This window comes from Amblyomma maculatum, chromosome 2, assembly GCF_055883805.1.
Source record: "Amblyomma maculatum isolate TAMU_Amacu chromosome 2, ASM5588380v1, whole genome shotgun sequence".
In the NCBI taxonomy this organism is placed as follows: Eukaryota; Metazoa; Arthropoda; class Arachnida; order Ixodida; family Ixodidae; genus Amblyomma; species Amblyomma maculatum.
The window spans coordinates 64,408,025-64,420,911 of NC_139345.1; the positions used below are offsets into that span (position 1 = coordinate 64,408,025).

At 46.4% G+C, this 12,887-nt stretch overlaps 1 protein-coding gene across 2 annotated transcripts in view; it reads right to left on the reverse strand.

Annotated features, from left to right (window-relative positions):
* LOC146198822 (A disintegrin and metalloproteinase with thrombospondin motifs 7-like) overlaps positions 1–11,316 on the reverse strand; it is a 110,152-nt gene extending 98,836 nt beyond the window's left edge. Inside the window, exon 1 of one of the 2 annotated variants that reach the window (XM_084594310.1) lies at positions 10,705–11,316. In XM_084594310.1, the coding sequence (XP_084450436.1) occupies positions 10,705–10,822 (118 nt within the window). In that variant the 5' untranslated portion in view covers positions 10,823–11,316. The remainder of the gene's footprint in view (positions 1–10,704) is intronic. The other variant, XM_084594309.1, reaches the window with a different exon arrangement.
* Between the last annotated feature and the right edge of the window lie 1,571 nt (positions 11,317–12,887).

Sequence of the window (12,887 nt, forward strand, 5' to 3'; positions counted from 1 at the left end):
GGCACTGGGCCAACACCATCTGCAGACGTCTCATACAGGCGTGAAAGCACGGCAGTGCTCAGTATTCGTCCATTGAACTCCTAACTAAAAAGTATGGGAAGTCGAGTTGTTCTGTTCAACTTAATTTTTATGTTACGTTACATAAAATACGTTACGTTCGTCTGCTGATCCTGAGGTGGTGTGTTCGATACCAGCCGCGGCGGCATGCAGCAATTTGACGGAGGCGAAATACAAAAACGCCCGTGCGCTCAGTACAAAATAAAGATTCCGAGGCGTCACCAATTTCCAAGGCCGTCCCCTACTACTGTGCCGGAGTACCCAGGTCCGATCCCGACCGCCGGCGGTCGCGTTTCGATGGAAGCGAAACGGAGAGCCGTACGTCCGTGTGCTGTGCGATGTCAGCGCACATCAAAGATCCCAAGGTGGTCGAAATTACTCCGTAGCCCTCTACTAAGGCTCTTCTTTTCACTTTCTCTACCACCTTCCTCCCTTTCCTTACAGCCCGGTTCAGATGTCCAGAAAACAAGTGACAGATACTGCCCCTTTCGTTTCCTGTGAACCAATTTATTATTATTATTATTATTATTATTATTATTATTATTATTATTATTATTATTATTATTATTATTATTATTCACTACGGCGTCCTCTATAGCTGATGTCGCTTATACCTGGAGGTATATTTGGAGCTTCCCAGGTGGCTTTTCAGTGCCGATCCACCTACCCTCGCCACAGAAATTATCTTCTGGCATAACATACTTTCTCTATGTGAATCGTTCAAATACGCTCTCATCCACCCACCATAACCCACATGCGGCGCCAGGCAGGCTGAAACTTGCGTTTTCCACCTGACACGGTGTTCTGTTTCGCAGCTAGCCGGCACACCAAATTAAAAATGCGATATGGTGCCATTTCTTTGACTATGCTTAATGACTTTAGAGCGGGCGTCACTGGTGTTGAAAATGAGAAAGCATGCCTCAGAGTGTACAGCACAAGACCAGGAGGAAACAGGAAAAACTAACCTTCGAACCGAAAAATTCTCAAAGAAACGATGCGCTCTCGAGAGGTTCCATATGGAGACTGATTTATTCGGAAGTTTTAGAATAGGGGGACCTGAACGGTTAGGGGAATGGGGTAATAGTTAAGCGACAATGCGCATGCGCGGAATGCTGCTATGAATGGGTGAGGGGTGCGGCAATAACTGTGAGATTGCGCACTCGCGCTCCGCTGTTAACTTATTTCCCTACCCGATAGGGTCTCCCTATTCTAAAACACCATATTATTAACACAGTTTGACTGTAAGCCCGTTATACCTAGTGGCACGGGCAGAGGCATATTATTTTTTATTACTTTTGGGTAACCTCACCATAATATATGTATAATTAAGAGGAGGAAGTGTATATAAACGATAAAACACACGCGGCAAAATTACTGACTTGCACTTAAGTCTGCTTAGCAACAGTAATGCGAAATCATTTCTGTAACACATTTTGCGCCTCAGTTTAATCTCGCTAGATGGTGCCACGCGTCGATTTGTTTTGAATTTTACTTGGCAGATTCCGAAAAGCATTCGTTGGTCTCTGTCTTTTTTTTTTTTTTCATCTTTGTTCATTTTAATCTTTCTTTTCGTACTGCCGCTGTTGTCCCTTCCATCAGTGCCCCCCCCCTCCCCCCTCACCCCTCCTGGCGTCCTTACGCTAGGAAAGAATAGTTCTTCCCACGAAGGGTAGTGGTTTGCGCCGCGCTCGACTGAGGATCAGAGGGATGGCCGTTAGATTTTTGGCGGTGACATGCTTTTTTTTTTTTTCTGTGCGGACATTTCTGCCTACAGCCTCTACATGCGACACTAATAAAAAAAAATAATAAATTGGGGTAAGAGGACTATACTTCGTCTCACAAGATGCATGCAGCACTGCCGAAGGCAGAGGCACCCCGGTCAAATCAGGATCACGCGCAATACAATATGCAATTGTGCTCCTACGCGCCTCCCCCCCCCCCCCCCCCCCCCCCCACACACACACACACATTAGCGGGGGTGACAGTAGAAGCACAATTCTCTATTATAGTGCGCCGAAGCGACAGGCTCTTAGGAGCACAATTGCAAGGGCTCCTCTGCCTTTCGCAGTGCTGCAGATATCTTGTGAGACGAAGTATGAGCAGCGAGCAACACCCATGCAACTATATTGCAAACAATTGTAATGGCCACTCGCGCGCAGGCATTTGTGGACAGTGCTCGGACAATTGCGCGCCAGCGACGCGAACTCGTTGACCTTTTTGTATTTTGTAAATAACGTACAAAGCTTCCCCTGTCCTTTCTTCCTATAGCTCCCCTCTGTACTTCCCCTCGCTATCCTCTCCCTATCCCCTTTCTTTCCCGCCGGTCGCCGCTCAGGTGCTTCAGATTTTTTAGATAGCAGTTGCCGCGGCCGGCAACAAACTTTTCTTTCTTTTTGATTATGTAATAATAAACCACTACCACCCCCACCACCACCAGTACTGGAGGATTCATGGCACGTTAGAAGGTGCAGGAAAGCGGGAAAGCCCATCCTCTCACTGTCTTTCATTGTTCCATCTGAGGGACGCTTTTAGTCTTCATATAGATTCGCATCTTAGAGCTAAAAAACAGTTCGATCCTAATTTGTCACGAAATTAAGGAGCGCATCAAAATTTAATGAGTTTCGAGGGCCCTTTGAAAGTTTTTTTTCTTTGAAAGGCAAGGATATTCAAGGTTTTCGAGGACCCGTGAAAACTCAAGTTAGATGGACTATATCACGCACCACCTGTCATGATGGGACCCAGTGCCCACTGGTCTTTCCCATTCGACAGTGTGAAATCTCACGGTAGTGTACGTAAGACTGGTACAGAGGGCCCTGCAGGTGCCTGTCCCCTCTTCTACATGATTTTAAGTAGACGCATACACACAAGGGGGAAAGAATGGCTCGTTTGGTTGATTCAAGCTTATCCCATACCCATCCTGCAGAAAATGTTCCGGAGCCGCTGGGCGATAGCACATGCGCAGAACGAACGTCTCACGTCTGCGACCACTTCAGTGCCAATGGCTTAACAAAAAGGTGCCGCATCAAGAATACAGCCTCGCCGAGGCACGACTGAATGAAAGCCAAAGACAGATCGGCAGTGATTGAAAAAGTTCGGGACAATACCAGGGGCGCACCGGGACAATAAGGAGGCGTTGATTAGCGCCAGCCCCAAGAAAGGGGACGGCCCGGAAGGCCTGACAACAGAAAACAAGCGAACGCTGTCCGGCAGGGAAACCGCGACTACAATGGGGACCTAAGATAAATTTGGCCGGGATGGTTTATTTCATCTTTCTTTATACCTAGCGTTTTCTATTATAACCCTCACACAGATTTGAAAAAAGTAGGCGATTGTTTTTAGATCGCCACAAACCCTGGAATAATAGTCTATATCGAGGGAGTAAATTATCTAAGCTGGGAACAGCCCATTAAAAACATATGTCATAAAGCCGAAGGAAACCTGTATTTTCTCATAAGAAGATTACGCAACGCTCCTTCTAATGTAAAACTCAATGCACTCGTAAGATCAACCTTATAATATGCTGAGATTATTTGGAGTCCGTACCAGAAATATTTGATGAGCAAACTGGAACGCATTCAAAACATAGCAGTTCGCTTTGTATGCTCAAACTTCTCCAGACATTCAAGCGTATCTAACCTATAGTGGAACATCAAGACTTAAATTTCTGTTTGTACTCTATCACGGGCATCTGAATATATCGAGGGAAGCATACCTCCAGGAACCATTCCGCGAGAACTAACCATGAAAAAGCAATTCACCAACACAGTAGCCCATATTAATGCTCACAAATATTCTTTGCTGCCCTCGCCTATTGCTTGGTGGAATAAACTACCCTCGGCTGCTGTTAACTGTAACTCAGTAGAAACATTCATAGAAAATTTTAATCGCATTGAATCACCACACCACCGTGATGAAGCTATGATGCTGAATTTCACTTTTGTAACTACATTTGGTTCCCCGTTCAAACAGCTATAGTCGTTTCATTGAACTGATGTCATTAACATTATGACGCCGCCATGGTGACTAATTGTTACCGTGCACCTCTTTTTCCCTACATTTGTTTCCCTATTCCATACATTTTTTCTTCTTTGTATCCACTCCTGCATGAGCCCGAGAAGGGCCAGCAGTATTTGTAAATAAATAATAATAAATAAATTATTTCATGAACGAAGCTGCAGTGTTGTAAATCACATGTCCTGGTCTTCTGCCTGAACCAATGGGGACTAAGTTCATTGTAATATATGGACAACCCGAATACACACAACAATCACAATTAGTAAGGAGGGTTCGCATGGCTAGTTTTCAGCCAGCACAGCATGCAATATAGAAATAACGAGAGGAAAATAGAAAAAAAAAAAAAGAACAAGAAACATTTCGTGAAAAAAAAAATAATTATAATAAAGTTCAATTCCAACGCTCAATACGGTTAAATTATATTCGATAAAGAAAAAAATTAATGGCGACAAATTGGACTGATGCGGCGGAATTGTGACAGCATTCTTCCTTGCCTCACCAATGTATTCCAGTTCAGATTCTATTATTATTCCGCTTCTGATCGTAAGCCTTCTCTTATACATTTTTGATAGGTCCTTCTCAATCTGGCCTTTCTCCCTTTTCGCCTACAGATGGGGAGGAGAAAGTTCTCATATACGCCCCCTGCTCGTGCTGGTAGGTGGGCGAATGGTCAGCAGGTGGATAATTTACACAGATGCTGCCGACACTGGACAATTTCATGGCACTCCAAATGATACCGCGTTAAAGGTGTCTATTTTCACAAGTGTGGTAATTTTACGGATACTTGGCATATTCATGGCAAAAAAGAAAAAGAAACAAAGACGATAAAGAATAATCGGTTTTTCCCGCCTCCCTCAACCATTACGTGGAAGTCACAGTGATAACAATATCGCAGTTCGCCCCCCTACGGAATGCTCTTCCTAGGTCTACCTTCGATGAAGTTTTCGACTATGGTTAGTTACCTTAATAAAGGCGACCATCGCTTATAGGGGTTAATAAGCGCCCGCTAATTCTCATGCTCGCAACGTGTCGGCTCTATCCCTGTGCCGCAGGGTGCGTATCAGTTTCACAGGGGTACATGCTTTCACCCGTGGCGTAGTGGCCGCTCGCGTAGACGCGTATATTCAACTTCCTTAATATTTGACCCCTTAATTTAATGCCTAATTAAGCGAGAAGCCCGAGTTTGCGACTGCTGCCAAATCGGTCGAACCATGTGGTTGCGTTGTATTATACTGCAACCCTATTGTCAATCGATGTCCGTCCGCATAAGCTGGAAGCCATCACATGGGAGAGGCATGACCGTGGTTTTTCGTTCACAATGCCCTACAACGTCAGGCTTTACGTTGAAAGAGGAAGGCGCTTCTGGTATTCTGTTCGTAATATACTCTACAAGATAAAAATAAACATCTGTAAAATTAAAACAGGTTTATGTAGAAAGGCAAGGCGCGGTACTAGCTACCTCATTTCTGGAACACCCTGAACAGCGCCGAGTGGCAATTGATGAACGAAAGAGAGAAGTGCTCTAGTGGAGGGCTCCGCCGACTGATTTCGACCACACGGGGATGTTTACCGCGCGCTGTATCGCAGAGCACACAGGCTGCAGGCTGCTGTGCCTTGACAATGGGGAGTCTCAGTAAGAGGCACTAATCACTATACGGTGGGTCAAGCAGCTGCTTTACATTCTGTTAGCGCATACAACTTCGATGAATACGAGTTCTGGTATAGGAACACGCGGCCACGCAGACTGCATATGTAGGTCTATGTCACAGGCTTAAAGGCTGTAGCGTGCATTCGGCAAACCTCCGGAGATTATTTTGATACGTTATCGCTTTGCATAGAGCTCTTACTTCCGTATTTACTCTTCACAACAAGATCTCAGTTCTTTATCTTCCTCTTCCCGGGAAGGCACGACAAGAAATGGAAGCGAAGGGTCTGTAGCACGGCTAATCGGGCTAAGAATGTTATTAGGCAACGTAAAATAAATTCTACAATCGCGAATTGTTCAATCGAACCTCCAGGTTTGTTTGAACTGCCGCTTTGGTGCCATCAATGTCATCTGTATCAAGAGGCAGAGTTTGAGGCCTGCATAAAGAGAACAAACTTCTGCTCGTCCTCTGTAGAGCTTGAGCCGAGATTCGACCATCATAACCAGAAAAAAAGAAAAGAAAAAGCTTCACGAGTCCTCGGTAAGGAACAAGAAGTGCGCTTAGCTTCAATGTCTAAATTGCGGAGTGACAGCATGACGGGATATGCGGCAGTTTTTATGCGCGCGTGTGAGAGCATATATAAACGTTCCTCGGCTCTCATATACGCGTTGACCACGATGACGTAATCGAAGTTATTCCTCCGATGACAATCCTCTGATAGTCGTCCACATACGTGTAATGCTCGCACCAAAAGACTGGCTGGTTAATATTGAATTATACGTCCTCAATTCCTCATATAAAGACTACTGCGTCGTCGTCCAGAATTGCGCTAATTATATGTTAAAACCAAACAATTAAGCAAGTGCTCCATTTTCGCAAATCCGAAACTGTGGCGCGGTTCAACGTCACGAGTCGAACACTAACGTCACGTGCGACTAAGCCTCTCGCTCGTCGCTGCAACAGGAACGATGCCACAGAGCGGCATAGCTTGCACTGCTCTACAAGGGAGTAGTGATTAAGGTGAGCGTTGCCAGGCAGAAGCCCTTCGCAATATTAAGGGGCCGGCACCCCTTAAGCAAGCAAGCAGCGGAGTTGTCTGACCTCCCCCAAACCCTGCGAGAGGTAGTGGAAATCGCAGCCTCCGTGCTGATAAAGAAAAAAATTCATGCACGCATTCGAAATGTCGGTTACAACAGCAGCGCAAATACATTTCCATAAGACTGCTCATAAAGGCCATCTGGATTCCTATCGGGGCTGTCTACTACTATTTCCCAATAGTTATCTTCCTCTTCGTTCAAGCTCCATGTGGATAGCGTATACAATCTACCCAAACATGCAAGCCCGGCCAGGAATCCACAACTTGACTAAAAACTGGCTTCCATCGCTGCGTTATGCATGCATCGAAGTGTGGCGGAGAGAACCTTGTATGTGCAGGCAGCTGTATCCGTGTAAAAGTTCTTAGCACGGCGCATTTGGTTCCGGCACGGATGAACGGAATGAATTGGCAAGCACACGGAATAATTTTGATACAGGGAAAGTCGTATTGCACTCAGTCGCTTCAGCAGTATCCTGAAAAAAAATAATAATAATGAAAACGTTCCTGTTTCTCTCTCGATCTCTGCTGGAAATTTTGGCCGAGGCAGTCCCGGACAACGGTTGTTGCATACTTATTACGTGTCTCGGTTCACAACAGTAGTTCTGCAGTTAGACCTATAGTAATGAAAGTAGAAGGAGCCGTCTTTTGCAGCGTTTTATGAATGGAGATGCAGCCGCTCATTGGCGACTGGTAACCTAAAATACGAAACCGAAACTTTACAGGTGTCTGCTCAAACACTAGTAATTATACACCTAGTAAAGTTAGAAATACAATTATCAGAAGTTTGGAGTATATAAATATGATTCAAACATTTGTTTCGACTGAGTAACAATTACGGAAGGTTAAATTCGTCAGGATGTTTTCAGCAGCCACCGCGTAATTCCGACAGTTGTGAAAAAAAGAAAAAAATGTGTTCCTACTCCTGCGATACGTTAGCGAGCTGTCGTGAACCACTTTTCAAGCCTAGCTCTAACCCTTTGCATGAAACTGCAGCTCAAGAGACAGCATTCCCAAAACGTTTCTCGAGATCAGGGTGCTCAGCTTAGAAGAGCAAAAAATAAATTCTTCACACAAATGTTAAGGCATTTTCAACCAATTTTCATTTGCACATCGTTTTGCTAAAGCGTTCTTGACGGCACGAAGACATCGCCACGGAGGGGCGCCGGCAGTGCTCTCCATTAGCCCCATTTTGCGGCAGCAAGGCGGAGGTTTAACAGACTGTGGCGCCGCCCATGAACTGGGCTCTCAGTTACAGGTAGCACCATGCAGCGTTTACTGCGCCACTATGGTCTTGTTTTAAATAGCACTGAGCAATACATCGCATGTCGCATTCCTGTCTGCTGACCTCCGAGTTCTGGCCCAATAAGACCATCAGATTTCAAAGGCGTGTTCGCTACTGCTAGACCAAGCACAACGCGCGCAGCCCTTACGCCCGTCAAACGTTGTGCCTCTGCTCGTACTATAGAGCTCTCTCAAATTATCAATGGTACTGAAAATACTTGCTTCACCTGCACAAGTTCAAAAATGTGAAGTAATTTCGTGTTGCAAGTATGGGGGACGTACAGCCTAGATGTTCACAACAGCACTTGCACACGTAACTACGAAAAAACCATAGCCCTGCTCCACAAGCAGAGGCTTCAAGCCACGAAGTTTCACGCGGAACAACTCTCGGACGCTCACGTGTCCTAATAAGCTGTGTAGCTCCAGCAACTAAAGGGTACGAAATTCGAGTTGGAAGCGTTTGAACGATGCAGTTACACGACCCAAAAAGGACACTGCGATACGAGCTAGACTGTTCAATGGGCTTCTGATTTCTTCGTTCATGCCCAGGTCGACAAGAACCTATGCGCTCGCCGTAGCTGGATAAAGAAATTTTGAAGTGAGGACTAATGAGAGGGGGGGGGGGGGGGGGTGCATTGGCGCAGAAAAGGCGGAGCAAGACATCTTAAAATAGGCCGCAAAGTCAAAGTCCATCGAAGCCTAAAATAAAATATGAACCACAGATCGAGCTGACTCGCAGCGTGACTTCATTCTGCCACACACACACACACACACACAGACGCAAATGCCAACATCGATTCTCTTAGGCATCTCATCGTAGAGATCAAAGAAATGAAATGCTTTTAAAGGCACTTGAAATACGGGGATCGAGGGCGCGAGATGCAGTCGTATGCTCGGGAGACATTCATGTCTCCTCTTACGTCTGTTCATGATATTCAGGTTTACTCTGGATTTTCTTTTATATATTCTTAGGAATGTGATGTCGTTTGCTGCAAATTGATGTTAATTTTACACAGGATATTTATATGTGATAGCCTCTTTTTTAGTCTGCGAATGTCAATTCCATTATTATCCTTTGGTGTCCCAAGGCCTTCAGTCTTTTCTGCTATGTTCATTCAGCCTACGTACGCACTGGCGGTAAATAAATATTACAATTAACATTAGCAGGGAGTAATAATAAAAATAATGGGACTGACGCCTATTTCTTTTTTTGTTCAGTGAACTGCACGGCTTTCAGTAAATACAAGGATATCAGTAAGCAATAAGCCTGTTTTGCTGCATCCTTTCAGTTGGACTAAAAGCACTTGCTGCTGGGCAAGTTGGTTTCGGTTCATAATTTCAGTTGGACATTGAGACACAGCACTAAATGGCATTTTAAATGGACGCATGTTAGCGTTGAGACAGTTTAATCGCTCAAGGATCGAAAATTACGCTGCACCTGGCACGCCACTTCTAATATTGGGAAAATCAAAGCGCGTCCAGAACATTTCGCAAACGCCGAATAAACCGAAACTCAAGTTCCTAGAAAACGATTTGTATTGCACGGACTTCATTCGTTGCCAAGAAATAACGGAGAGAGAAGATACAGGTTTTTCCCGACCGGGCGTTATTATAAGTTCATGATAACGTGACCTAATAATAGCTCAACTTATCCTTAACGCGTTGCTATTGTAACCTGATACGTGCAGGAAACCACCAAACAGTGATGAATTAAAGATGAATTAAGAATATAAAGAGCAGTTTTATAATATTGCAAAAAAAAAAGACTAATATTTTACTTTATATATAAAAAAGGTAAAACAAACGAGACATCACGCAGTTTTAACACAGCTGGAATAGCCTGCACACAACCAGAGTTAGCAGTAGATAACTGTAATAAAATTATTTGAATAATCGAAATACAGATAAATACCCCAACGACAATGGCTTCTTCGAGGATGTTCCCCATTGCCGTCATCTAGGAAGACCACTACAACCAACACAGACCTTTATTGCATCAGCTTGAATTACAGACGTCGCAGAGGCCATATGCCACTTCACATGTGCAGTAATGTGCGCCTTTACGTGTTGTCACCGGCCACAATCAACAGCTCTAATGTAACAGAATAGCGCAAAGACTGCGACCAATACAGCAAAAGCTCGAATCAATTCTTTTCAGATTTACCGACACGACCATAATTTGGCTTACTATACTGAATTAGAATGACATTAGACAAGTTCCTAAACAGGCTGACAGTTATTATTCATAAGTGACAGTCTGACTGAAGCAATCGCACCCGCCTGCGAAGTGCGCAACCAACTCCGTTAACTTTCTTTACGAAGTTTTTCAACTTCGCAAGTCGTGCTCGGACGTCCCGGAGCGGCAGTCTAGGGATTAGCACGAATCGGATGAATGTCGCTCGCGCAGAGTGGCACGTTTATTTGTCGCGGTTGGCAACGTCAAAGCACGGCGCCGTTCTTCGCGCGACAAATACGTCCGCTGACACCAGAGCCGTCAACGCAGACGACGCGGTCGTTTTCGTCTGCTGGCGACCGAGAGTCACCAAGTGCGAGAGTGAGGCACCGAGTGGAGGTGCACGTGCGCCACACGTAACCGCTGCTGCGACTCACCTCGAAAGGGGCGCCGGCTTCCCCGAAAGGAAAGCGTCGCGACTTGAGGGAAAACTGCGAGCAGGAGGAGCAGGCATGGGCCGCACGCGGCGGCCCGGCATCGCAGCGGCAGTCGCATCGGAGACGCCGGCCCAACGGTGCGCGACTGAACGGGCGCCGGCCGGCGGGACGCGCCGACGCCGGCCGGGAGAGGGTCGCGACGCGGACAGAGCCCGGCCAACCCCACCAGGCGGTGGGAGGGGCCGCGCCGACGCAAGCCACTCGGGTCCCAACAATGGCGTCTGTGACGTCACAACCGCCGAGACACCTGTCGGAGGCGGCGGCCGAGCGGGCGCCCGCCCGTGGCGCCGCCGTCAATCAAGCGGCGCGAGGGGTAAACAGTTTCGGTTTCAGGCGCCGCCGTCTGCGCGGAGCCATGGCGGTCGCCATGCTGCTCCAGACATTCATTACGAGCGTGCGCAGGGGGCGAGAGAAGCAATTTCCTGCGCTTGAGCGCGCTCCCGCTGGGCCAAGTTCACTCATCCGCTCAACTGCTCGCCAAAATAAACGCGGTCCAGTCCAGACGGGGCCGCGGCAGCGTCGGGGACCGACGACGCCTGGCCCATTCCGCGGCGGCGGCCGCCGCCGGCGAGGGCCGTGCAAACATCGCGATGATGACCCAGTCGGGCACCCGCAGGCGCCTACGCGGCCACTCGTGCGGCGTCACGAGTGCGCCGGCCGACGCAACGCCGATGATTCCCCCGCCCCCCTCGGGGCAATCGCGCTCGATTCGGCGCCGCTCGCACCTAGTCACGTCCCGCACATTCTTGGAAAGGCTCCCCGCCAGGGAAGCCGCGAATCGCCTGTTAACTGCGTGCCCGGACTCGCATAGCAGAAGCTGGTCCGCTCATTATACGCACAGGTGCCAGCCCTGCCCGGCGATAAAGTTCTCGGGGTTAACCTAGTTCAAGGCAGAACGCAACCGCGCCGGAGCCAAGGGCGCCGGTGTGGCTGATGAGGGTACTTAAATGGCGCCACTGAAATCGAAAGCAAAACTGGCACTTTTTCTCACTAAACGAACAGCACGACGTGCGCAGTACGAATAAAACCAGAAAAATTACCATTATGTGTGCTTACAAGGTTACCCCAACCATCTACATTTTAATGAGATTTCAGCACACCATTTTTTTTCCTTTTCTGAGAATCTGACGGCACTATTTTTTCTTTTATAGTATTTCCATACTGATGCAGGCATCTCTCCCATCTTATTTCTTGATGTCCTTGGAATTTCAATGGAGAGGATATTTCACACTGGCACTGTACATTTAGTTCCGCAAGCAGACATTATACAACCCCGGAAATTCCAACAGACACGAGAGGTGAATTTTTAACTAGAAACTTTTGCAATATATAATCCTGAATGCTACAGGTGTCCGGAATTGAGCAGACTATATAAAACAAGTGGTTGAATTATGAATCAACTATATTGTTGGTACAGACACTGGTTTATGTCAATGGTAGTCGTGACCTGCTAAATGAAAATCTCGAGACCCTTTTGGTAGCCCAAGTGTCAGGATGGAAAACTTTTCCCAGAGGAAAACGAATTCACATGCCCAACACAAATTTAAAATAGAAGATATTTTAAGTAACTGCAGTCATGAACACTTGCCGCATTATGAGAAGTCGTGTCATGTGCACGCTTTGAAAGATATGCTCGGTGCAAAAAAGCTGTCTGCATGCAGCACTTTCTGAAATGAAGCGCAGACTCGTACCCTATCTTCAACTAATGCAACATAAAAAGTGACGCACTGCACAGCTGAGGTGTATGCCTATGTTTTTTGGTGGAGCCCGCAATAACCCTCGAGATTACCTGTAATTATGCGGTACTAAACATATGTAGGATCATCTCAATAGAATGCCAAAAGTTCACTAAAAGGTTGATGACACAGCCAGTCCTAGTTGCTGGGATCCTCTGTGCCAACATTCATTAGAGTATAAAAAAGAACCTTATGAAACTTCGACATCCGGCTATGCCTGCTTTATGATGTGCCATCGTTCTGGAACGAAAAATAATTTCCCCCGGTTTTTTTAGTTCTGTGACTTCAGAAATGTCCACAGTACCAGGCTGTAAAAATATTTTCCTTTGTGTTGCAGTTTTTTTTGCAAGACTGCTGCCATAAAAATAATGACACTGGTACTTCATG